This window comes from Pezoporus wallicus, unplaced genomic scaffold, assembly GCF_028554395.1.
Source record: "Pezoporus wallicus isolate ANWC-B61680 ecotype Strahan unplaced genomic scaffold, APGP_CSIRO_Pwel_v1 contig_3489, whole genome shotgun sequence".
Classification (NCBI taxonomy): Eukaryota; Metazoa; Chordata; class Aves; order Psittaciformes; family Psittacidae; genus Pezoporus; species Pezoporus wallicus.
The window spans coordinates 874,030-901,142 of record NW_026635093.1 but is presented as its reverse complement, the minus strand read 5'-3'; the positions used below and the strand labels follow the sequence as shown (position 1 = coordinate 901,142).

Genomic DNA, 27,113 nt, shown 5'->3' with positions numbered 1-27,113 from the left:
TTCAGACACCAGAAGCTGCTCTGAGATCTCCACGCAGCTTCTCTTCTCTAGGCTGAACAGCCCCAATGTTCTCAGCCTCCTGTCAATACTTAGCAATAAACTCTAACTTCCCTCCCAGAATTTCATGGAAGACTAGAAAAATTTAATGTCTTTGTTTTGTCCAGGTAAGTCTAACCTGCAAATTCAAGATACTTTCTAATCTTATAGCTCAGTTCCTTATATGCAAATTTATAGTCTGCTTGGGAGTTATTTTTTTTATACGTAAACCATATGTATTTTAGGAATGAGTACATGGTTAGTGCATTTTGCGCCAACATTTTCTTTATCTTTCGTTGCAGTTGAGGTTCTTCCCTTTAATGTATTCATGTGTCTCAGTTGCATTAATAAGTCCTTTTTATTATGTGTCTGTATTCTGGACTCAAAGCAAGGCAGCTCCACATAGTTCCCAACTGACCTCAGGAAAGTGGTGATTCTAACTGTGGAATGACGGCAATTTCAGTCCAGAAATCATTCCTTTGACATCAAATGGCTGAAATTGCCCAATGAGGCTTTTTTTTTTTTCTCTCTGAAAAAATAACATTATAACCTTTGGCTTAATTCCTTTCTTTTTTTGCTATAGATATTTGTGTGCATATATATAGATGAGCATATGCGTATACATCATATTGAATTGGCTGGCACAACTACTGGATTAACAACAGTGAGACACTTTCCATTTGCAGTTACACATTGAAATACACATCATATCAATCAAGACAGAGTTCATATACTGAAGAAATGAGTCTGATTCATTGTCCACAGCATCCACAGCCTAAGAAGACCCCCGCTAGCCTGACCACAGTTGATTTCCCTACTCGTGTGTTTAGCACAGAAGAAGGATCAAACTCCCCAGTCTAAGTCAAGGTTGAGGTGTGGTTTCAGGCCAGTACTGGGGGTTGTGCTTTGTTGTATCTGAGGTTTGAAGGGAGATATCCGATTTCAGGACTGTCAGTACTTGATTTATACACATGAATGCACACTTATGGATTATGGTAAAAAAATAACCTTCCTATCACCTATGTGCTTTTCAACTTTATTTGCATGTCAACAGGAGCTGAGGAATCTAGCTGCATTTTTAAGCTTTTTTTTGATCTTGTTTGATACTTCTCACTTAAATTCAGCATAAAAACTTCGATTTATGTGGCATCTCACAATGATCTAATAGAAATAAAAGCAGTGCTACTTGGTTTATTTGGGCTGCATGTCCTTGGGTTGTATTGCTCACACCTTATTAGTCTTCAGCAAATGTTCCACTTTAGTTTTGGCAGGTCACTCAGAACACCATTTCCTTCTTTTCATTCTGGTGGAGTCCAATTGTTCTCTGCTTACACTACACTAGCCTTTCCCAGAATTTAGCCTGGAGTTTTTATACACTGGGGAGTTCCCAATGTGTTTAGATTATAAAATAATTTCCTAGTGTGACTGTGAGGGAACCATGCTTTCAGATAACACTGTCAAACTACATTTTGGTGATGGCAGTCTGAATTTCTTTGCAGTGTTTTGCAATACAGACATGATGTATACAGTCATTTTGTCTCTTGAAAGTGATATGTTTTCAACTCGTGCTCCCAACTAGTTAGGATTGTCCCAAAACTTTTTTCTTGTTCTGTTTCTCAATAGGTTTGTGTAGATCAATTGGTGTAAGCAACTTTCTTATCAGTCATCTTGAGCAGCTAAAGGAAGACTGTGTGATTACTCCACATGTTAATCAGGTGAGTGGTTAAATATACGTCAAGTATTTGGGGTTTGGGGTTTTGTTTTGGCTTTTTTGGTTAATAATCTCATCCCCATGCCTGTGCCTGAAAGACTACACCCAAACTAGCCTTAGTCATACAATTTCTTCTCTTTTCTGTATGCATATTGAAAACCATTTAGGAACATGACCTGAAGGAGGTGCAGGAGGGGGAAGTACTTCTTCCTTGCTTTTCCCCAGTTTCTCCCAGGCTACTTGGATGTGGTTCATTGTAAGGCACAAACAAATGGTCTGTGTGCCAGTTTTTGATGATAAAACAGTTTAGAAATGCAATTAAAGGAACACTGGACACTTAGCATCTCCAAAGTGAACAAAGTTTTGGAGAGCCTGTGTTCAAATACTATCTACAATTCCTCTAAACAGCAGGGAAAGCCTCAGGTGATTACATGTCATGCTAGGGTGCTGTTTCCCCTTCTTTCCTCTTATTTCATATTCATATTTCAAGGTCAAGATTTTAAATTCAGTGAACTCCTCATTGAGGTACTGCAAGAGCCCTGGCAAATGTTTTAGGTGCCCTGGGCAGATAAAAAATGCCACCTCCGTACCAACAGACTTCCAGGATACTGCCAACTCTTCCTTTCAGTTTTCTGCCCACAGCTGTGCTGGAAGTTCATGCTCCCTTTCCTAGCGCCTCCTGCCAGTGAAAGCATGGTTAATGCTAACCGAGAGCTGGGAACTGGAATGGATACTTTTGCCCCTTGTACACATGGTGAGGATTTCTGGCAGCTATTTATTGGGAATGTCATCAACAGCAACAAAAAACTTGCTCAGAGACTTTTGGAACCTAATATCTCTGATGCTTGCTGTCCACTACACTAATGGTTACAAAAAGACAATCATGAGTAATAATGATAAATTAATGTAAACCCATATAAAATAGTTAATTATTTAAAAGAAGCCATTGAAATGAGCAGGTTGATGACCTCAGAGGAGGTTCCAGTGTCTGAAGGGGGCCACAAGAACGCTGGAGAGGGACTCTCCATCAGGGACCATAGCGATAGGACAAGGGGTGATGGGTTCACACTGAGACAGGGGAAGTTCAGGTTAGATCTAAGGCAGAAGCTCTTCCCTACGAGGGTGCTGAGGTGCTGGCACAAGGTGCCCATAGAAGCTGTGGCTGCCCCATCCCTGGCAGTGTTCAAAGCCAGGTTGGACACAGGGGCTTGGAGCAACCTGCACTAGTGTGAGGTGTCCCTGCCCATGGCAGGGGGTTGGAACTGGATGATCTTAAGGTCCTTTCCAATCCAAACCAGTCTGGGATTGCATGATTTCTGTGACTTTTTAAGAATTGGTGAGTTTGCCAAGATTCAGTTGGATCTCCTTTTCAGAAATAGACATCTTCAAAGCCTCACAGAGTCTGACATAACTTGTTCCTGTGTATTGAATGAGAAAGCCTTTTGGTGTCCAATTAAATCACTGCAACTAAAAGAAATGTAATCTTGGATTTGTTTTGAAATTTCCTCTTGCCCACAGTGTCAAAATGTCACCAGTCTTACTGTGCCAGTGCTGTTCAGGGAGAGCAGTTGTTTCTTGTAGCTGCTTCATAGCATCTCTTTTTCTGTGGCTGAAAAAGAAGAAACCAAAATTCCTAACCACAGCAATACAGGGGCCTGGGAGGGTGCTCCTGCTGTATTCAGGGAGTTGTTTCTTTAAGGTGATGTAGAGCACTGTTCCAAATTCAAACCAAGCCAACAACCATGAAGTATCTATGCGAAGTGCTGTACTATGAACAGGTTTGTTACAGCGTTAGCTTACACATTTTCAAGTTATAGGAATCTTATAAACCATCATTCAGGTTATCCTCAAAAGAGTATTTATTGTGTTTCTTGCCTAGTGTGGAGGTTGCTGAGTCTGATGGTGAGATTCCTTATGGATTAGCAAATAACTAACAAATTCCTAAATTTAAATTGGGAATAAAAGTGCTATACTGAATCCTTATTTTACTGTCCGGAATTTATAATACAAAAGATCTTTGCTGTATTTATGTCTGAACCAGCATACTGTTTCAATGAACTTATTTCTAAATGCAAACCATTTGCAAATAATCATTGCATACAAAGTCTAAATATTTAAGGAACAAGTGGACGAAAATCACTTCTCTCTTAGCTGTGTTAAAGTTGGATATTCAGGGAATTCAGGGTGTTCTTACAATCCCAACAGTTCGTATGATGTTAAAATTGGGAGGATTTTCTGTGAAGAGGAGGAAGCAGGCAGGCAGGAGAAAGGAGGATCTTTATTAGACTTCAGGAGTCTCTGCAAGCCAGGTAGGGAGCAATGCTTCTGTTTCAGAAACCAAGTTGTATATGCTGCCTCCCTTCTCTGGAAAAAAACTCAGTATTCTCATGGATTTTAAAGCAGTAGGAAAGACCTTTCTTTTCAAGAATATAGTATTGTGAATGTATTTAGTAGTAAGTAAGCATCTTTTAACATTACAATCCACTATTAAAAATACTGCTAAATGCTGTGTAAAAATGATGAAAACTATTATATTTTAGCATCATGTAGAATGAAACCGACACCATAGAAGTTAGAGGTTTGTATTCCAGAATCTGTCATTGTCTTGGCAGTAATAAGTTTGGATTTATGCTTAAGGAAGGCTTTGAAGTCTCTTTGAAGGCTCTTATGCCTGTTTCACAGAGGAAAAAAATACATTATATAAGCATTTAGTTAATATATATATTTCATTTAATAAAGTGACACACTGAAACCAAACTGTTCTTCTCTGAATTCTATGTATTTCTACTTTTATAGAAATGCACATTACTGTTTAAGGACCTTTAGGAGATTTAGTAATGTTGATAATATTACCGTAAATATTGAGCTTTATTATGTAACTTTGTACAAGGTAGAAATGTATTTCAGTATTTTGAGGCATTAGGAAACAACCCCTTTGTACATAAGCCCACCTGAACTGTTCCTCTCTGGTGCATCTAGGCTTATATTTTAGTTTTATGAAGAGAACTCGTTGTAAGGCTGCATTCCCATTGAGAAACTGACTGAAGTCCAGATGAAGGGAAACTATACCAGGTTTAAAGAACCCACAGCAGGGCAGAAAGAGTAAGGATTTGGTAGACCACCTTGCAAGGTATGACTTTCTAGATCGATGTGTCTGGATTGTTATTCGGCTCAGCTTTTCCCCATTGTGCATGACAGTGATAAAAGACAGTGCTTGGAGTTCTCCTCCGGCTGACCAAGTAGCAGCTATGAAGAGGTCTGTGATGTGAATTGCAAACTGATTAAGGAAATGCCAGTTTTTATGCACAGGTCACTCAGGGTAGAGTGCCAGGAAAGATCAAAATCTTCTCTACTACCGTATGGATCATAGAATCCCAGACTGGTTTGTGTTGAAGGGACCTTGTAGCTCATCCAGTTCCACTCCCCTGCCACAGGCAGGGACACCTTCCACTAGAGCAGGTTGCGCCAAGCCCCTGTGTCCAACCTGGCCTTGAACACTGCCAGGGATGGGGCAGCCACAGCTTCTCTGGGCACCCTGTGCCAGTGCCTCAGCACCCTCACAGGAAGAGCTTCTGCGTAAGAGCCCATCTCAGTCTCCCCTGTTCTGGCAGGTTAAAGCCATTCCCCTTGTCCTGTCCCTACAGGCCCTTGTCCAAAGCCCCTCTCCAGGTTTCTTGGAGCCCGTTTAGGCACTGGAGCTGCTCTGAGGTCTCCCCTTAAGGAGCCTTCTCTTCTCCAGGCTGAACCAGCCCAGCTCTCTCAGCCTGGCTCCAGAGCAGAGCTGCTCCAGCCCTCGCAGCATCTCCATGGCCTCCCCTGAACTCACTGCAACAGCTCCATGTCCCTCTTGTGCTGCTGCCCCAGAGCTTGGGGGAAGGGCGGGGGGGGAGGGGGGATTCTCCCCAGAGCACAGCAGAGGGGCAGAATCCCCTCCCTGAGCTGCTGCTCACTCTCTGGGGGTGCAGCCCATCACACGGGGGGGGGGGGGGGTATCTGGGCTCAAGCACTCACTGAAGCTGGGTCATGGGGAGCTTCTCCTCACCCAGCACCTGCAAGCCCTTCTCCTCAGGCTGCTCCATCCATATGACATACAGCCCTCGCCTGGGAAAAGTTTGGTGACTAAAATAGCAAGGGTGGGGCAAGCCAGGAAGCAGGAGTTATTATTTTGAGGGGAAGCACATGCTGGCCACTGACCCTGTCTGTGCCTCTTGTAGCCCAGGGTACTAGTCCCCTGCATTCAGACGCTGCTAGAACCTTTCAGACAGTTTTCAACTAGAAAAATAATTCCAGAAGTACTTTTTTTTTTTTTTTTTTGATGCATTTGATTATTTTAACGATACAGTTAAGAAGAAAAATCCTGGCTGCTACCAACACACAACCAAAAAATGAGTCCAAAAACTTTGGGAGTCTCTTGGTTTAGTGAAAGGCATGAAGTGATGTGATTCTGCTTGGAAAGCAGGAAGGTGACATGTCAGCATGCTGTTCTTGCCTTAAATACTTCAGGTGTAACTTTGAACTGTGCTGCCTGTGAATCTTATTAGACCAGCAGGTAAATTCTGCTTGCAGTCATACAAACAGTAAGTGCTGAATAAGTTGCCTGATGCCATAAGGGGTACTGCAGATTTTTCAGCATTTGATCCTAAATTCATTGTTCTTTACTTAGTATTTTCTAGGCTGTTATTTGTTGCACCGAGTGCAAAGAACATCTACTAACATTGTTGATTACTGTTGTAATAATCGAGTAATACACCCTGCTTGCTCTTTTCTCCCCTCCATAGTCTTGCATAAATGCAATGAGAATAGTTTCTAGTCAGCTCAGGTGCAAATAACTGCATGATCTCAACACTGGCCTTACACATGTCAACATGAAATACAAAGGCTACTCAAAGGTCAAGAAACATCAAAGGGTGAAGACATGGATGTCTGCTGCTTGAACCTTGTTCCCAAGTCCACCTAGTAATTTAGATCAGAGCAGCTTTAGGCTGACTCAGCCCAGCCTTCCAGGGGCACGTTTTTTTCTTAGCGCATGTTGAATGACTGCCAGCCTATTGTTCCTGACTATTGTTGTCTGAAAAGACAACATGTCCTAAAGATGAGAAACAGGAAATGTTCATTTGTCCTCTTTGTGGCACAAGGCATTTTCCAGATTCCACATGCTGAGGTAATTTTTCAGAAGAGGATTTTCCTTCAGAATGTGCAAGAGTTGGATCACTGAGACAGTGGTGACACACTCACAAAACTGTATCACATGCTTATGTGTTTTAAAAGATAAAACACTACACGTTTTCATCTGAATGCAGAGGAACTGCGCTTCTTACAACACATAAACTGAAATACTTATTTAAATAGCACATTAAGGAATATTGCAGAGGTTCTTTTTGGCTTTTGCTCCATGCCAGAATACATGGCTCTTCTGAGATCTTTTCCAATAACTTCTGTTTTCTTTCGCTTCCAACAACTATGTCTTTGTAGCTTGTTACTTTTCCTCTTTTTAAGTGGTTCTTGGCAGTTCATGATCTTCCTTCTTACAAAAGGTCTCCTTCACACTTTATTCCTCCGCAGCATGACTGCTTCCCTGCATAAGCTCTTGGTGACAGCACACACAGAATACAAGATTTTTCCATGTACAATCCATGCCAACAGGCTTTGCTCCTGAGGTCAGTCCCTTATGACAAGCAAATGGTTCTGGTTGGTCTCTCCTTGCCTGTGTAATTCAGTGATCATTAGTTAAGAAATAGGAAAGGAAGTCAATCTGGGGACAAGACGGTGGTCTAAAAGTCACCAATAAAAATGGCCCAATGTTGAATTCCACTATGCATTTGTATGTATTTCTCAGACACAGAGCAGAACTAGAGTGCAAGACCAACTGCAGGTAGGGCAGACAGCTGCTCTGTGCACCTTATATCTGGGGGAAACATAAAAACACTTAGTAAACTATTGTGCCAGTTAATGGGAAAGTGCTTATTGACTAATACCCTTCATGTTTCTCCTAAAAGTGGTGACTTACATCTCTCAAAAGCAGTGATTTCACTCATGTTGTATTTTTAAAACAACAGAAAAAAGATTTTTCACTTATTAATGATGTTTTCTACTAAATGTATTCTCAAGATTATGACTAAAAATTTATTTCTATTTATCTAAGGTTGAATACCACCCTTTCCAAAGGCCTCAAGAGCTGGTCGATTATTGTAGGAGAAGAGATATTGTTTTTGAAGGCTACTGTCCTTTAGCCAAAGGTGAAGCACTTACTCATCCTAGCATCATTCAGCTGTCGAAGAAATATGGCAGAACTCCAGCACAGATTTGCATACGCTGGAGTATACAGGTAAGGGAGGGTGGTAATGAAAATGTATCTCTCTCTCAGGAAGAAAATGCAAATAGTTTGAGATTCAAAACCAGGATTTAGACAGAAAGTCTTTTTTGCCTTCAGTCTGCTGATACGGCATGAACTAACTGTGCTGGATGGGAAATGTGGAGTGTAGCACAGAAAGCATGGTGGATTTTCAATATGCAAGTAATATAATTGTAGGGAATAAAAAGAACCACCACCAAAACAGGTGGTTTCAAACTAAAATGTTACAAGCAGTATGGGGCATCATTCCATTTCTATTGCTCAACATGAAGTAGTAAGCAGTGAAATAGCGTATTAAACTGACATAAACCACGTAATCTGTGTTGGAACGGAATGCATTGTATGTAACTGCAATTAAAAATGGCATCTAGAAATGTTAGTGTCCTCTGAGAAATCAAAGTGAAACCTCAGAAGACATGAGGAATGTCTTGAAATGTTTGGAACAGAGATAATTTTCTTTGAAAGTATGTATATTTTTATGATGAGAAGCATGATGTGTTTCAGAATGGGATTGTCACTATTCCAAAATCCACGAAAGCGGAAAGGATAGAGGAAAACTGCAAGGTGAGATTTGGTTATGCGTTCAAGTCTGACTAACATCCCAGTTACTGCGTTTAATACTTAGGTTTGCCTGCCCCTTTTCCTAAACCGGTTTTATAATGGGACAACTCAGTTAAAATTGGCAACTCGTAGTACCATAAAATTACTACAGTATAGTAGAAACCAGTAATTCATGAATGTCAGAAATTAACTGGAGAGCTAATCACTGTGTATAAAAGAGATATCCACAGAAAGACCTCTTCACAGTTGATTTTTTAATTGTCAATATTTATCTTACTTATTACCTGGCTGACTGTAAAGCGTCCTAATCTCATTCTGGTTAGGTCCTTTCTGTGATAGGCACGTACGTCAAATGGAAGGAATCTGTATGCTGTGCATAACGCTATGAAAGCTGTAAAACTCTTGGGGACATCTGAAAGAGAGACTTCCTAAGGAAATGGCAGTCCTGCCAGAGCCGACTCTTCCTCTCCCTTCCTCCTACTCTACTTGAAGGAATGTTTGTAATTCATCACTTGTTTTTTCTCTCCAATTCTCTAAGTTGAAAGTGTGCTTTCTTTGGGGGAGGGGAAACCACAACCACCTTATTGTTACTTCCAAAATTACCACAGGGATATGAACTGTTCAGCAAATCAGGAAGAAACTTTGCAAGAAGATAGGAAGCTTCTGTCTGCTAGTTAAAGCACGCTGTGTGTGTGTGTAGGTGTAAATCAGCATACATGTAATGAGCTGTTTATATAGCTCCTATTTAACTTGACATGCACACTGCCTTCTGTGGTACAAGCACAGCTCTTTGTTGTACTGTATTGTGAACCAGAGCAGAGAACAAAACTAGGTGAAAAATCCTTCCATATCCATTTTATGTTATGCTATTTTATGTTATTTTATATATTTTTTTTCTTTCATTGTTTTATTTTCCCCAGTGATATTTTAAATCCACATTAATTCTGTGTTTTACAGCATTTATTCTATGGGCCCACCAATTCATTTCACACAACTGAGGGAATGCACTGCAGCAGAATTTAAAACACTGCGGGTGGAGAGGAGGAAGGGGGAGTTATCAAATGCTGCACATCTCCCTTTGTTTGCTTTTTCTTTCCCCCAGGCCAGTGTGTTGGCCTGAGTCTCTTACCACCTCTAGTCACATTGGTGAAAGCATGGACCTCTCTAAGCCCCCAGCGCATAATATAGTATGTAGTATTTCTGGTTCTGTGACTGGTCCCTGGTTGGAGTTTAAAAAGCTGGAGCACTGAGGTTTTTCTAGAAGCGTCATTCCAGCAGCCTGTGGTTGCTGGATAATGCAGGATGGGAGGAGCTCATCTGGCAGCAGTTCAGGCTCCACAGGATCTTTTAAGTGAGTATGGAGGAACTCTAACAAAGGCAACAGACCAACTTAAAGCAGCTTCAGCTCTGTAGCGATAATGTTCGAGTAAGGCACCTGCTGAGAAAACACTGACACCGTCATTCATGTTGCAGGTGTCACGACAGGAGAAGTCAGTGGCTGTAAGAACCTGTGCATGAAGAGAGGTGGTTGCTTTCATGTTTGAGTTAGTATTGAGATACTATAGCACTGTATCTGCCTCTGTATTAGCTGATCCATGAGTGTTTTGTCTATGTACGCGTAGAAAAGATAGATGCAGCCTTTGCTTTGCTAGCTTTGTGAATGTCCTGATACCTTCTAGTAATTCTCTTTAGCTCAAGTTCTGAGGAAAACCACTGTAACACTGAACATTGGGATATAAGTCAAATACGGAGCTCAGGCTTCCAGAGGGATTGCAGTCAGGGCATTTATATACCTCTGGCAGCGACCATATGGCATGCTTTGGTACTACCACTGTCTTGGACGCATGCCGGAGGCCAGAGTACTATAAAACCATCTTCACAGAGTCTACAAATAAAAATCATAGAATCATAGAATAGGGTTGGAAGGGACCTTAAGATCATCAAGTTCCAACCCCCTGCCCTGGGCAGGGACACCTTGCACTAAACCACGTCACCCAAGACTCAATCCAAGGTGGCCTTGAACACTGCGAGGGATGGACTCACAAAAGAAGCAGAGAACCTAATGGAGCCTATCAGCTTAATGGGATATTTGTCTGTGACAAAATACAAGAACTTCCAGAAGGAAATAAATAAATCTTGGTCAGTTTAAATAACAGGAGCACTCCTAATTCTTTCTATATTCATGTTAACTGTATATGCACTCCCACAGGTGTTTGATTTTACAATAGCAGAAGATGATGTTGAAGTTCTCAATGGACTGCATGATGGGAGACATGTTTCCTGGGACCCAAGCCTTGTTGTGTGAATGAAGGTTGGAGCTTTTTCCTTTGTCAGTGATCAGTGAGTCAGAGCACTTAATTCATGGAAGGGTACAATAACTATATAATTGTAAGATGAATAGCTGCTGTTAATGATAACTGAATTTGAAATCTTTAACGTTGACAACAGCCAAAAGTATTTTTGGGTGTAGCAGTTTTGTACAGAGATCTTACATGTCCATCTCAAATCCCGACCCCTAGCTTATTGGAGCCTATGCAAAGCCTCAGATTTATGCCATTGACTCTGCATCAGGCCATTTAATCAAAGAGCTTGAGTAGATAGCCCTTATTTAAAAGCATAAGAAAAAATGCTACCTACCTGGCTGTTAAGTGCAAAATAATTTGCCAAGAACCTTGTTAGAGGAATACAGTGTCCGAAGAAGAAAAAGCTGGGTGAAATGGTTCATACAATTTTTATTACAGTATTTATACTGTACAATGTACTGCAAATCTCTCTCAAAAATAGAATCTCATTGTAATAACCAGTATGAGAGCATCAACAAAAAGGTTTTATGCATATTATTGTGTATGGCCTCGACCCAGAGAGTTCTATGCATATTATTTACTAGACTGTAGGTACAACAAAGTAGAAATCGTCCCAGAGAGGTTCATGTGCAAATAAGCTATCTGCATGGCTAAGAGTTGAGCAGCAAGGTCTAAGGCATCTTTGTTATTATTGATCTTCTTCTCTTACTGGCAATTCTGGTGCGTTTTGTGTAGCTTTTAGTGAGAGTTAGTTTAGCTTTCATTTGGGGTTTGTCCAGGAAATCTCTTTCCTTGCATTTCCTTATAAAATATGTAGGAGAGATAGATATATGTAGTTTACAGATCTGGTTTGAGAAATATGCCTGCAGAGTGTTTTATCAGCTGAGTATTCAACTTCTAGTCGCATTGGTTTGATATTTTAAGAGTTCCTGTGTCTAGAAAGGTATGGAAAATCTTACTGTGATTTATATTGTGTGTGGACTTCCTGAGGCAGTTTTCCCACTGCTGTTCTGCTTTAGTCATATCGTGAAACAAAGCTCCTAATTTTTTTTATCAAGAGGTGACTTACAGCAGTCATATATTCTAGCCTGCATTGTTTGGCTTTAGAGTGGAACTAAATAAAATCAGGTAAAATACCAACTTACCTTTTTCATAATAGCTCCTCAGAATTGTTGGCTAGTTTTTCCTGGTAAATAAGTTTTGTCTAGATCTGCCTCTGGAATCATTAATGTATTACTTACTTGAAACACAAGATCCTGTATGAAATGCTGCACTCATTAGTATCTGACACTATCTCCACAGTAAGTTTATTTCATAGAAGTGTGACTTGCAGCTTGAGGTGCTTTGGTAACTGAGAATGCCACTTGTGGTGTCTAAGACATACTAGAGCAGGTTGCTCCAAGTTCCGTCCAGCCTGGCCTTGAGCACTGCCAGGGATGGGGCAGCCACAGCTTCTCTGGATGCCCTGTGCCAGCGCCTCAGCACCCTCACTGGAAAGAGCTTCTGCCTTAGATCCAACCTGAACTTCCCCTGTTTCAGTTTAAGTCCATTACCTACCCCTTGTTCTATTGCTACAGTCCCTGACAAATAAAGCTTTCCACCAGTGGTCATCAGCTAATCCTCCTTTTGAAAAGTCACTTTATGGAGCAATACCTCAGCAAGATGAAAAAGACGACTTGTTACTGTGCTGTTTAGGGACTCCTTGCTTCACAGTGTAGCCAAATCCATAAAACGAGGGCTAGAAGTAAATCACATACTAAGTATTCCCTCAGTATGGCTTTTTGGCATTGAAGACTTTTGTAGAAGTTGGAGTTCTACCTCAGGTTCTCTCTAAAGAGACAGACATCGCATCAGTGTACTATTTCCAACACAAATGATGCATACAAAAGGAACCAGTTCTTGATGCATGTTAGCAAATTTTAGCTTCAGTATTACAAAACCAATGCCAGTTAGGAGTAGTTACGTGGCCAGAAGTCCCATATTGGTCAGAACAGCTCTGGGTTTTCTGTACTTAATTCTAACTGATCACCTGAGCTAAACAGAATTAAACCAGATTTTCTTGCTGATCCTCCATATAGATGACTTAAGGCTACAGTGAGGATTGCTTCCTAATTTATTGATAGATTTTCATTGTTGCCTGTGTCAAAGAATTTCACAGTGGGTTTTGTGCCTGCATCTGCTCTTGGTAGGAAGAGCCAGCATGTTCTTTGATCTGTATCATGGTATCTAAGCAGCACAAGGAGCAATAAAAGGAATAATCAGATAGAAATAAGATTACTAAAAAAGCATTCTTCTTAAGGAGCAGTTGTGGCAAGTTACAGTTTTAATCTGATACTTACTAGCTATGCCCAGACTTATTTGTTGGTTCAAGTCTTTGTTTTGGGTTTTGATTTTCTTTTTTTCATTTTTTTTGGGGGGAATTGTTTGTTTGGGTTGGAGTTTTCTGGTTAAGATTCTTTTATTTTTGGTTTGGGGGTTTGGGTTGTGGTTGGTTGGGTTTTTTGTTGGTGGTTCTGGGGGGCGGGGGTATGATCTTTCTTAGCAATTCCTTTGCTACCAGGTAGTGGCTATAGAACGATGGGAGAGTTTAATTTTAACTATGTACTCAGTCAAGAGTAGGTTGAGGCAATAGAAGCTTTTGAAGTGCCAGGACTCAGCTGACCCATGCTGTCTTTCCCCCAGGTGTGACATGCACATTTATTGTGCCATCACTAGTAGCCATTGTTTTCTGCTAGAAGCTATAACTGCCCAAAGAGACTGGAACCATGTTATCTCCTGTGTGCTTGGGATATGTCACTGGAGCCTCTTCCTTTGAATACCTCATTCACAAGTATTAGGCCATGTTAGTTAATTTAGAATCATTGAGCAAATCCTCTTTTGGTTGGGTTGCAGAGGCAAAGACACAGTGGATTTGTGTTTTATGCTCCTCTCTACAACTAAATTGACATCAGCGTTGTCATAGGTGGTTTTCCTTCTAAGCAAAAGATGCTGAAGAGCAAGTCCACATCACCTCATCTAAATGAACATTTCTGAAGTACAGACAACTTTGCTCATAGTATAGGGAAACATGATGGCTAGTAAGAAATTGGAAAGTGAACAGCAGTGAGATTTAGGGGTAGCAGTGAGGAGTGATATTCTGTAGGAGAAGCAGAACTTGGAAGACCAAAGGATTTAAATGTACTGAACTTACAAAATCAGGAAGTTTAACCCCATTTTTGTTTGTTCTGTGGTCAGTTAGCCTGGAGGTGCTCATTTTGAAAGATTTCTTCTTTTAAACTCAGAATTCATCCTTCCAGTGAGTTCTTGGAATTGTATGGGCTGAAATTCCTCCTCTTTTCCAAATTTCTGTAAGATAAACTTTCTGTAGAGGGAAAGCTGTTTCGCCTTTATTCAATGCCCATTTTTAAGATACAGCAGTGCATTGTTTTATCAGCCTTACCCATCATCTTGCCAAAAGGAACAGGGAATACACCTAAAAATAGAAGCAATTTATCTTCCATCTGATGCAGGCCACTGATGGTAGTGACTGATGGGGCACTCCTTTCTGGTTGTGATAAATCATTAGTTAAAATAAGATACAATTTCTCAGTGTTACCCGCCTCAGTGCAATCAGGAGCACTGTGGCTCTTAGTGGAAGGGAACTCTTGAAACAAATAAGGAAAGGAAAAGAATAAACTGAAAGTCAGTGGAAAGGGTGAGGCTGTTTTCTGTGCAGCTCTAGCTTCCTGTCTGACTCGGAGTGGCTCCCTCTCCTATTTCTTGCCTGTTTCTGATTCTTTGTCTATTACTGGAGGTGGAGGCACCGAAGAACATTTAATTGGAAAAGAATCAAAATGGTTTTGTAAAGTGCATACTTTAGGACACTTTTTCTTAAATCAGGCTGCAGAAGCCTCTTTACTACGGCTGTTCCCCACTGTGTATAGGTAAGAAACTAATACCAATAAATGTACAAATCCACCAAACTGAGCAAACTGCATCGTGTTCCATTTGCTGAAAACCACCTCTTCTTGCCCTGTGGTTAACACCAGCTGATTTTCTTTTCAAAAGAGCAGTGCTGTCTGCTGTCTTGACAGGAAAGCTGTTTTTGAAGGTGGGGATAAGGGAGAGTACCTCTTGCTGACACTGAGTTCAAGCAGTTCACACTTTCCACACTGCCACACCCCTTCCAAAGCTTTGAAGCTCATCTCTGCCTTGAGTGCCTTGGGTAGAAGTAACAGAGAAGCCAACTTTCTGGCCATTTTTTTGTGTTGCTGTGCTGCATCTTTTTCTTTACTTCGTCTTTTTGCAGCTTCCATTCAGATGTCTGCTCTTTTGAAAGAAACTGTGGAGGATCCATATCTTCCAGTTTTCATCTAAATGATGCAGCGTTACTATTTGTCTGTATGAATGGCTGCTTTCATGTGTTTGCAGCGTCACCCAGGACTAAGTGCAACTGCCAGGGCATTATAAAATTGTAATGACTTTGAAGGGACCAGAGCATGGGAACTATCTCAATTTGTGGCACTACCCACTGGGGGAGAAGAAGAGCACAAACCCTGAAATGAATTTAAATCAATGATGCTGATGCTACTTCCCAGTGATAGGACACACGTCACTCCGTAAACTATTGCAGGCATGGCCAACATTATGGGATGTGCTTCTGTAAGCAACTTTGCATAGATCCATCACACCAGATCTCAATCACTGTGCCAGAGATGAATATTTATGATATTAGTAGTGGCTTTGCTAGCCAGTGCCCTTTGAGAAACATTCTGTAGCTGAACTACTCATAGGAAAATCAAGAGTGCATTAACAGCATTATCATCCTATTAATGGTTGCTTTTTTTTTTTTTTTTTCCCTCCAGCAAAATAGATTTCCAGGACTTTCTAGATGAGGCATCAAAATTCCAGGATATAGAACTAGTGTTGGGTTCCTAACTTGGCTGTGAAATTTGGAGGCAGAGAGGTGTACAATTGTTTTCACAATTTCCTGGTAACAAGGGGAGCAGAAATTGTTAGGTAGGGATTTTCCCGGGTTTGTTTCTTTCTTCTGTGAGTTCATTCTTTCCTAATGGTTGTCCATGACCTGGTTTCATCCCACTGAATATCCATAAGTATAGTGTTGCCAAAATGAATTTATAGTAAATCACTTGCTTTGGGTAAAGGTGGAGGAAGATTAATCTGAAGCATTGGTGTCAAGGTCAAACATATCCTATGGTACAAATTCACTTTCCTGATGTTGAAAAATATGTATTTTGTGGAGTTGTTGTATTAATGAAACAGCAACCAGCCATTTTCTATCACACCGTTTGTGACCTTTTTTGCATGATTATCATTAATGCCTTATAAACTGCATATAATGACAGGGAGTTGGAGCAAGATGGTGCACTGCTTCTCCCCCCCCCCCCAAGTATTGCAGATAAGTAAGATCTGTAATCTGCCAAATGATTGCAAAGTTTCCATCTAAGACTTGTGTTTCTTCAGAGCAGCATTCACTTATCATGTCCATTAATGTCTTTAGTTTAGCAGAAAATGTGCATTAAGATTATAATTGATGGATTCATATCACTGGAATAAAAAATTAACCTCCAGAAAGTTTTCTAATGTTGCATTATACAGTTTTGTTAGTGTAGAAGTATGTATTTTAATACATATGAAGAAAACATCTCTCATGATTAGATATATAAACGCGTGATATGGATTTGGGTGCAATAATACCCATATTGCATGTCACTTTCTCAACTACTTCAGTGCTTTCCACTTGGGCTTAAACTTTTCCTAATGTTATGCTCAGTTTAGTGATCTAAAAAGGAAGTCCAAATTCCCACAAAAATGAATCCAGTAAACTTTTTACGATAGCCTTTTAAAACAAAGAAAAAAACCATTTACTAATCAATATCAAGAACTTAAATCCAGACCACCTAAAGTATAAAATGATAATACTAAACAGATGTCTGCTTTAGTCTTTGCAATGTTCTCATCTCTTCTTTTTCTTTTTTTCCTCCAAACCAGGTTTTGTATTTTAATCTGAAGGGAGAGGATCTGGAATTTTTGAACACTCTGAATATCAACAGAAAATCAATTCCTGCAACCCGTCCACTGTGGAAAGGATAATTTAACCCCAGATGGTCTTATACTGCAGAAATGATGCAACTGAAGCATTGATTCATTTTAAACTGAGCAGTAAATCTAATTTGTTCTCCTGGGTACTCAGAGAATACCTAATAAATATTGATCAAAAATCAGGATCAATGATTTATATTTACTGTTACGTTAACAGATGAATAAAATAATTTCCTTTAGACTTTACTCGCTGCATGTACTTCATTTAAGGTGTCATTTGAACCAATATGAACAATTTTCTTTGCTTTTCTTATGAATTTTGAAGAGTATTAGTTACTTAAAGGAACATATAAGAGCATGCTGCAGGACATGGAAATCACCAGAAATACCAAAAACCCAGAATATTTGTTCTGGGATTGCAGCAGAAATCAGAATCTGACTTTTTTCCACTGTTTTATACCTTTCTTCTAGTCATGAGAACTTTGGGGGATTCTGCAGGCCACTCTTGGGACTTTCACAGAATCATGGAATCCCAGAGTGGTTTGGGTAGGGAAGGACCCTTAGATTGTCCAGTTCCAACCCCCTGCCATGGGCAGGGACACCTCACACTAGACTGTGTCACCCAAGGCTCTGTCCAATACAGCCTTGAACACTGCCAGGGATGGGGCAGCCACAGCTTCTCTGGGCAAGCTGTGCCAGTGTCCCACTACCCTCACAGGGAAGAACTTCCTAAGATCTAACCTAAACCTCCCCTGTTTCAGTTTCTTGGTGAGCAAAACCATTCTGTTAATACTGTTTCAAGGATCTCCTGTCTTGACCTAGCGCATCAGGGAATAATGGCTCTGGTTTGTGGCCTAAGTTGCCTCAGAATGAGTGAAAGTACTTTTTGCTTACATAAATGTTTTTGCAGAAGAGTGAGAGGTTGGAGAAGAGCCCTTTGATAATGTGTTTTGAGGGGATTTTCTGTATCTTTTCGGGATGGATCATGTTCAGACACTCCTCTGATGCAACTGTGAGTTGGCCAGCAGTGCTAGCACTAAGAGAGGATGCTCTTCTGATAGTGTCAGAGCACACAGCCTTTGGGAGGACCCCAGCTTGCAACTTCATTTCTGACAAGATCAAAGCATTTTCCGGCAAGGAAATTGCCCTGGAATTGACCAGGTTTCTGAAATCCACACCACACTAAGTTCTTACTGGAAATTCCACAAGAACTTTGGTTGTCACAAATGATTTTTGTTTGTTTTTTTGCCATGCCCCAAATCACGAGTTTTTACTCCTCCTAAAATTCAAGTATATAAGGGCATATACATACTCAGGATGCCTGTGAACAAAAGTGTCTGCCTCTTTATGCTTGTGGACGCGTTGCAGAAACACTTTTAAGCAGTTTACCCAGGTCAAATGGCTGTTAATATGGCTTTGGTGCCCTGAAGTGCTCAGCCCTCCTGCTCGCATTCCACCCAGACCTGCATTTGGCTTATTCTTGCAATAGCGCATAAATGACATTGTCCTTTCTCCTTATTCTTACTACAGGCAATTCCAGAGCTGAGTTTTTAAAGGACGTGTATACACATTGGATTTCTGTGGTGTATTTCACAGAAGGATGAGCTTCCTCAACCCGAGCTGTGGCCACTGGGGAGGTACTGAAGAAAGAGTTCCTGTTCTGTTGGTGGGGATGGAGTATAACCCTGGTGTAAAGCACCTCACTAAACGCTCCCCAGCATACTTTTGGTAGAGGTGGCTGGACCAACCTGAATTTCCCTCGGTTGTATTTCAGCTATTGTAAGCAGGCTGGAACCTGCGCAGCCAAGCCACGTGCTAACCTGTCATCTCTGAGGTTTTGGAGAGCCTTCAGTGCAAATCCAGTCGATGGGGCTTCATTTCCCTGACAAGGATGAAGCTGCATTTCAGCTCTGTCTCTGCTGAGATGTCAAGAGGGCTACAAATGCGTATGGTCAGCTAATTTTAATGATGCTTATTGTGATACAAACACCCAAGTGTTCGGAGTGGAACTGAAATTGCCCTGGTATTTTGCACAGCCTCTAACAAATAAGTACTTAGATGTCCCATCTCTGAGTTGGAGCTCTCACAGTTGGTTAACCAATAACCTACACATGAAAGCCTGTACATCTGACTACTGAAACCCTGAGTCACTCTATCCTTTTTAATTAAAGCATGTTCCTTTAATGTGTTCCTGTTGCTTGAAATGGTGAGAATTATTTCCTAGAGGAAAATACCTAATGAATGCACCTTTAGTTAGTATTTTCTATCAATTAGCTAAATAAGGGGGGAAGCTTGAACTATCTAGGGTATGTCAGGCAGTTGCAGGGGGTGCATATGTCAACCTCAGGCATGATTTATCTGACATGCCTGTTCTGACAGTTGTAATTTAACGGCTGTGTTTTCCTCCCAGGCTTGCAGGAGGCTGAACATCTTTTCAAGTTTCTAGCTTTGTGGTGGCAGGGTAAATGTCTGTTTGCCAGTGTCATTTATCTGAGTCATTCCGGGAGAGGCGTGGAGCAATTGAAGCGTGACTATTAGCATAAATAAAGAGAGGGACACCCTTCCTGAGAGTAGTTACTCTCACCGTCAAAGCCAACAACTGCTACTGCTTATGGTGCGATGCGACGTGAACTGAAAGACCTAATACAGTGAGCTCTGCTCTACTGTGACATTCTTTCGCGTTGCAGTTTGAAATGGAGTTAAAGAGAACAGAGCAAGGAAGGAAGAGGAGAAATTGTGCATAAACACAACAGATTGCCACTGGAGTTATCATTTCATGTGCACTGAGTGGGGGGTTCTTCCAAAAGTTTGAAGAGAGAAGAAATTATAAACCCTAAGCTCACTTCTTAGTCTGTAGTCTCAGTGCTAAGTCGCTGTCATTGCCAACTTTGGTTTGACAAACAACTTTAAAACTTTTCTTTGTGTTTTCAAACACGTGGGCTTCTTATGGCACGCTCGGAACAGTGGAAGATGCGGTTTGCACATGGAAACACCAACCCGTGGTGATGTTTGACGGTGTCATGGGGCGAGTCCCTGCCCTATACCCCCCTCCTTCCCCCGGTACCCCGGGGCTCCTACGGGCTCCGGGGAGCCGCGGGCGAACGCGCTTCTCTTCCCGGCCTGAACCGTGCGGATGGGGAGGAGCCTCTTCCAGGTATTTCCTTAAGCACTACTTACGCCGTCCCTCGGGAGCGAGGGCGGGGGTGGCTCTGGGGAGCCTTGCTTTGGCCTTATCCCTGTGGCTCCTGCTCGGAGCGGTGCGAGCGGGGCTGGGGGCGATGCCCTGCGGCATCCCCAGCTCGCGTTCCCCGCCTGCTCCCGGCCGCGGGGCGGGTCCCGGAGCGAAGGGCCGTCGGACGAGCCGCCCCGCAGGGAGGAGTTAGAAAGGAACGGGGTGGGGAGCGGCAGCCGCCCGAGCACTAAAACCAGCGAGCCCCCGGCCCAGTTGCAGGAGTTGCTCAGCGGACGCGCAAGATGCGCAGTGCCGGCGGGGGCTCCGCGCCGCGCTTGAGCGAGGTGAGGCTCGGGGTTCGCGCACCGCCGCTCGCGGAGCAAAAGAGGTGGGGGGGCTGCGCGGTACCTGCCGAGCCCGGCCTGCGGCCGCGTCCCGCGCAGGCGGGCGGGGAGCGGGACCCGTGGGCGCTATAAACGGGAGCGGTGCGAGCAGCAGGCGGGGAGCGGAGCGGGAGCAGTGCGAGGCGCAGTCGAGGAGTGGTGCGGGTTGGGGCCCGGGAGCTGTGCGAGGTGCGGGACAGGAGCGGTGCAGGCGGCAGATCGGGAGCGGAGCTGTGAGGCAGCGGTGCAGGACCGGTGTGAGTTCAGGCTTGTACCTCCTGCTTTACCCCGCTTGGGCTGCGATTTAACAACTGTGCCTGTTCTTGCGAGATTTCACATCTTTAGTTCTCTTTAAATGTCCACTAGAACGTGTTCATGTGTAAAGGGAGTTTCCTCCGTAGCTGTACTCCTTCATCGTGCACGTTTCAGAAGTTTGCAATGCTAATTATTCAACTGCAAAGTGCTTTCTTTTGCCGTTCTTTGTTCCAGACCCACAGAAAGGGCTTGCTACCTGCCTTATTTACATCTTTTTTCTTGACTTTTCTAAATTTTTTTTTCCATGTAAAGCATATTCTTTTAGTTAGCAAAGACACTCCTTTCCCCTTTACAGCTTTGAGATGATCTTTTGCTTACATATACGCATCAGTGAATTCACCACTGTTTGAGGTGGCATCAGTAAATGGCAGAATTGCCCCTTCCACAGCGCAGTCCGACTTTACTAACGGAGGGAATACAGGTTAAGTAATTCCTGAGCAGGCTTTCACACATTTGCAGTTCAATCAGGTCAAAACGTTTCCCTTTCTGAATCTCTGCTGTCGTGTTACAAGGTGTGTTTCCTACTGAAGAAAAGTTTCACTCGAACTTCTTGCTGGGGAGCTTTGAGCTCTTTCATGTTGGTAGGAGTCCCGTAACACAGTCCCTGCATTTTCCTGCTTGGCTCTGCGTGGCAGGACTTTTTTTGTTTCATTAACCTATTCAGTAGTCCTAAATCACCTTTTAAGTCTATTTCTTTTAGCAGCCGAACAAAAGCAGTTCCTGTGTGAATACATTTGTTACTCTGATCTACAACTGGGGAAGCAGGTGATAAACTTGTATCATTTATTGCCTTGTTTGTCTGCCCCTGTTAACCTGTCTGTCTCCTGTTGCCAGGGCTGCTGGTTCTGAGGTTGTGCAGCAGTTCGGGGCCAGCTGCTGGGCCAGTATCACTCTTGGCATCACCATGAGCTTTGGCACCACTGCGCCGCTGAAGGTCGTCAGCAACCTCGCCAACACCGATGTCAACTATGTCATCAAAGAGCACTATAATTACACAGGAAAGCTAAATGAGAATGTGGACAGTGGAATAAAAGTGACGTCGGTGGTTTTTATCATCATTTGCTGCTTTATAATCTTGGAGAACATTTTTGTCTTGCTCACCATCTGGAAAACCAAGAAGTTTCACAGACCCATGTACTATTTCATTGGGAATTTGGCTCTTTCAGACTTGCTGGCTGGCGTGGCCTACACTGCCAACCTCCTGCTATCTGGACACAAAACGTATAGCCTCACTCCCTCCCAGTGGTTTGTAAGGGAAGGCAGCATGTTTGTTGCCTTGTCAGCTTCTGTGTTCAGCTTGTTGGCCATTGCCATTGAGAGATACATCACTATGCTGAAGATGAAACTCCATAATGGCAGCAACAGCTTCCGCTCCTTCTTGCTCATCAGTGCTTGCTGGGTTATCTCTGTGATCCTTGGGGGACTGCCGATCATGGGATGGAACTGCATCAACCTCCTGTCCAACTGCTCCACTGTGCTGCCCCTCTACCACAAGCACTATATTCTCTTTTGCACCACTGTTTTCACCGGCCTTTTGTTATCTATTGTCGTCCTCTATTGCAGGATCTACTCCATGGTGAGGACTAGGAGCCGCAGGCTGACGTTTCGGAAAAACATTACCAAAGCTACCAGGAGCTCAGAGAAGTCACTGGCCTTGCTCAAGACAGTGATCATAGTCCTGAGTGCCTTCATCGTCTGCTGGGCTCCCTTGTTCATCCTGCTTTTACTGGATGTGGGGTGTAAAGTGAAGTCCTGCCCGATCCTCTACAAAGCAGAGTATTTCTTAGTACTGGCTGTGCTCAATTCAGCCACAAACCCTATCATCTACACCTTGACAAACAAAGAGATGCGGAGGGCTTTCATCAAGATTCTGTGCTGCTGCAAATGTCCCCCGGCAGATTCTGGGACCAAATTCAAAAGACCCATCATCGGAGGGATGGAGTTCAGTCGGAGTAAGTCTGACAACTCCTCCCACCCGCAGAAGGAGGAAGGGGACCATCCTGAAACCATCATGTCTTCAGGCAATGTTACCTCATCTTCTTAGGAGTAACTATGGGGGTATATTTCAGAGCTGTTCTCTGAGATGGGGGAGCTGAGAGGCCTCCTGCTCGTGGCGGCAGCGTTGGGCAAAGTGAGCGAGTAGCATTAGTTCTAGCGAGGCAAACGGTGCACTTGCAAGGCTGGAGGTCAAGAAATGGGACAGACTGTTCTGGCTTGAAAATCTCTTTTCCCTGGAGCATGTTTTGTCTTTGCACTGAGGCAGTTCAGGATTGTCAGGCGCATTCGTAGCCTGAAGTCTCCTTAGTAACTCTGAAAGACTGATGCCTTGGTGAAATGATGCCTGGTGTGTGTGGGAGAAAAGGAGAGGGGGAGGAGGGAGAATGAATCTTTCTTGGTTTTTTTCCCCCATGTGAGAAGAATGTGAAGTTATTTCTCTTTTACTTGCAGCAAACCACTGACACAAAGGTCTTTCTGTGCTGAATCTAGTGGTGGCTCTGGCATAGTCGGTCAAAAGTGTTTGATTAGCACATAACAAGAAACAAGAGCACACAAATATAACTTAGGCTGTGTACAGCTGTAATTTGGCATCACTTTCCAGAGGTTTTAGTTCATAAGGTGTTATTTGCAGAGTCCAAAGCTGTTGAGGTTTTGTTTAGCCAGATCATAGCTGTGAATTTTTGCTGTCAGCCCATATTACACTTGCAGACCAGGAGCCAACAGTTGCTTTCACCTGTACAATTCCACTGACTGCATCGGATTCTATGGAGTAGCTCAGAGCAGCATTTGGCCCCGTATGTTGACTGCCTTGTTATTCTGTAGCATTAAATAAACTGCATTATCCTGACAAATGCAAGGTAGAACTAAAGGTCATTTCTCTTTAATATGGCTGAAAGTGAATCTAATAGTAGAAGATACAATTGACGACAGCAGGATTTTTGCCTGAGAAAGAAGAGTTAAAAGCTGAAGGGGTGTTTCAGTGTCAGGTTCATATTCTTTCCAAAGGAAAAGATCTGGAAAGAGTATCTTGGCTTTCAGAAGAACAAATTAAAGTTGAAGTGAAATGACTATAGATAAATGCACTTCCATAACAAAATGCAATACATTTTGGCACATTTAATTAATGTTTATCATTTCAGTAAAGGTGTATTTTGTCAGTTCATGGAAGAAGTACCTGTCATTAAATTGAATGTATACGTTTTACAGCATCCTTTTTATTTCTGTTTTTCTAACCTGTGCTAATGGGGTTGAATGTGTACAATGTAAATAGGTTAATAAGATTCAGGAGTCTTCATGTGCCTAGAGTATTACTATAACAAAAGTGATATGTCTGGGATAGCTGAGAGCAAGCGACTGATTTACAGTTACTGGCAGTTCCTAGAAGTGGTATTTTGTAAAGAAAATGTATTGCCTTTGTAGTAAAATTTCCAGTGCAATTAAACTGTTGGGTTTTTATTTTTCTGGTTAAAAAAAAAATAGTATTTAAAATGTTTCTGACTTTTATTGTTCAATTTGCACATAGCTTTATTGACTTCTAAACATTAATAAACTGATTTTTGTAAAGATTCTGGTATTGGATTACTGGTAGTTTCGTGCTGTTGTGGGGCATTCTTGCCTGGCGGGGTTTCTTGTTAGCAGAAGTCAGTGAAAGAACTGGATTTTGGTACATGCTGCAATTAATCTGCAGGGATGTAAGATGCATGATGCCCAGGTACAGGATCATGTACAATGCAAAATGAATGCTTGAATGTAATTTTTCAGCAGCATGTGCTATATCGATTAAATGCCATTAAAAGAACCTCTACAGGAGCGATTCTTCTCCAAAGGATAATGAAGAACAAACAGAAGACAACCCAGATGTCTGCCGATTTTACCCTGAATGTCTAGAGTAGAATAAATGAAATAATTCACTTATATCACTAATGCAATTACTCAGTTTAATTCTTAACTCACTGCAAGCATCATGGAGGTTTATGAAATGCAGAATGGTGGCCTCAGCTCTGTAACTACTGTGGCTGCATTTGATGCACCAGTGAAGACCATGGCAGCTGTAGTTGAATAGGTGCTGTATTACTTCTTCCATAGGCTTGGCTTCCATTTCCTCTGCTGCGGCCATTCCCTCCCAGTGTTACTTTTAAGTTCCATGGAGCTCATACAGGATGCAGTTGGAGTGTGAAGATAAACCTCACCTTCTCGTACTGTATGTCATCGCTGCACAAGGTTTACTGTGGGAAACAGGAGCCTGCTCACCGAGGAAGGCTCTGGGTCGTAACCTCACTTCCTGAAGGAAATTCCAAAACTGCCCTGAAGACAAAAGACTGGAAACAGGCTGGAATTTCTCTCCATCTGTCTGCTTGTACGGAAGGGGTGATTTCATGTGTGCTCACTTCCTAGGCTTTTAATGTGTGACCTGAGCAGGGCTGGAAAAAATGTCAACTCTGGATTTGTGCACAAGATAAAGTCTCTCTTGGCTCAAGCCTTCGTTTGGGCAGGGGTGGCTTATGGTGGGTGCTGACAGTCATGAGGGAAAGCACTGCTCTGTCCCAGGGATAAAGTCACTCCTGTACAGAGCACCAGAAGTATAGGAACCATGACAGCCCAAGTTAAGCCCTCATTGTGCTACAGTGAGTAAATATGGGTGCTGTACGAGGATGTCTGAATTTGCAGGGGTGTTTATATCCAAAGGACAAGGGCCCTTCCACTCTTAAAGCCTTATGGGCATTAAGGTTGTTTGTCCATGTGTGTCTGAGATCCTGTGACAAGGGATGAGCTATGTCACAGCATGGCTGTGTCACTGACCCCTCCTGACCATTCTGTCTGTATTCCAGGCTGATAGTCCACAGGTGAGTCACTTCCCTTTGCTTTGCCTTTGTTTCTGTATCCCTTGCTTATCTGTCTCCTGGAACTGCACTGCAGGCCTTAGTGGGAAATGACTGTTTTCCCTCTGGAGGTGCCTGTGTGATGGGAGCCCCATTTTGGTGGGGAACTCAAAGCCCTACGTAATTCAGGCAATAAAAGAAATGTGAACACCAGTGTGGCATGGGGCCATGGGAAGCATTTCCTGCGCTCTTCAGCATGATAACTGAAATCTATTTCCTCCACAGACAGGCCACATCTAGGCATGTGGACAAGATTCAGACAGAGAACAATAACTGTAATAAAGTAATAACAATAATAAAAGCAGGGGTTCCTGCTGGGGAAAAGAAATAAAAGACAGGCCGTTTGTACTGCTGTCTTAGGAAGTGTCCCCCCACTTCCTAAGGGGGAACTCTGCAGCTATTTGGCCACGGCCATGGAGCACCATACACTAGCAGACAGGCCAGATGACCAGGGCCCAGTTTGGAAGTGTGGATGTAGACAGCGCCATTCCCAGGCCCCGGACTGCCTTCTGTGCACACCAAAAGGGCATGTGGCTTTGTCCTAGTGTTGGCCGTGTGACAAATGGGCAGAGAAAATGAACTGAGAAGTGAAAAGGTGCATTATTCCAAATGTCTACATGAAATAAAATAGGCTGAATTACCCTGAGTAACCCAGCACTTCGACTGATGTTCCTTTTCCTCTCTGTTCTTCCAGCGTAAGGAACAGAACAGGGATGGAAAATGATCACCAAATCTGTCTCTTGCTCCCCTGGCAACTCCCTGACCAGCTATGACTGTGTGAGATCCAGGTATGGCTGGGTGAGTGTTGGCAACAGAAGAGCTGCAGCCAAAACACCCTACAGACAGCTCAGCAGGAGCAAACCTTGGGCTTGCTGTACAGCAGAAGGCAGCCAGAACTAAACCTTGGGGACATAAAAACATAAACATACTGTTCTCCATCCTTTGCTTACTCTGTTAACTAAAAGATATCAGCATTGCCCAACTGTAACATTTCCTAGTTCCTGATTTGGCTTGGAAGATCTCAACACTGATTGCATTCTACATGGGCTGAGGCATTAACAGATGTTGTAAAAAGGGTTGGATTGACAAAGCACCCAAACATGTGGGTAAGTACACCAGTTCTGTGGAACCTACTTAGTTCTGACGGGCTGGAAACTCCCTGAGGATGGGCTTTGTCATTCATGGGGTTCTGAAATTCCCCAGGAAAACATCTATTGTAGTTCAATAATTCCCCATACCATTTTTCTTGGAAAACAAAATGAATCCACCTACAACTGAACCTTCCATGATTTAAGAAACAAACAAAATCCGTCTAAGTTAAGTCCCTATAATTTGCTTTCACAGACTTTTCTAGTCCCATC

General features: G+C 42.6%; 2 protein-coding genes across 12 annotated transcripts in view; both read left to right on the top strand.

Moving 5' to 3' along the window:
* LOC130595340 (uncharacterized oxidoreductase ZK1290.5-like) overlaps positions 1-19,193 on the top strand; it is a 52,436-nt gene extending 33,243 nt beyond the window's left edge. For 2 of the 11 annotated variants that reach the window (XM_057402031.1, XM_057401964.1), the window contains 5 exons: positions 1,660-1,751; positions 7,890-8,072; positions 8,604-8,663; positions 10,870-10,961; positions 16,955-17,251. In XM_057402031.1, coding sequence (XP_057258014.1) covers positions 1,660-1,751; positions 7,890-8,072; positions 8,604-8,663; positions 10,870-10,961; positions 16,955-16,973 — 446 coding nt within the window. In that variant the 3' untranslated portion in view covers positions 16,974-17,251. Of the gene's footprint in view, positions 1-1,659; positions 1,752-7,889; positions 8,073-8,603; positions 8,664-10,133; positions 10,185-10,869; positions 11,001-16,954; positions 17,252-17,983 lie in introns of those variants that run through there. The other 9 variants (XR_008971304.1, XR_008971298.1, XR_008971303.1 and 6 more) reach the window with 9 other exon arrangements.
* Positions 19,194-20,025: 832 nt separating this feature from the next.
* Positions 20,026-24,438, top strand: S1PR1 (sphingosine-1-phosphate receptor 1). The gene is given in 4 exon segments (XM_057402070.1): positions 20,026-20,058; positions 20,060-20,159; positions 21,710-21,736; positions 21,739-24,438. Coding segments are annotated over 4 exon segments (1,341 nt in total). The 3' UTR covers positions 22,920-24,438.
* Positions 24,439-27,113: the final 2,675 nt, after the last annotated feature.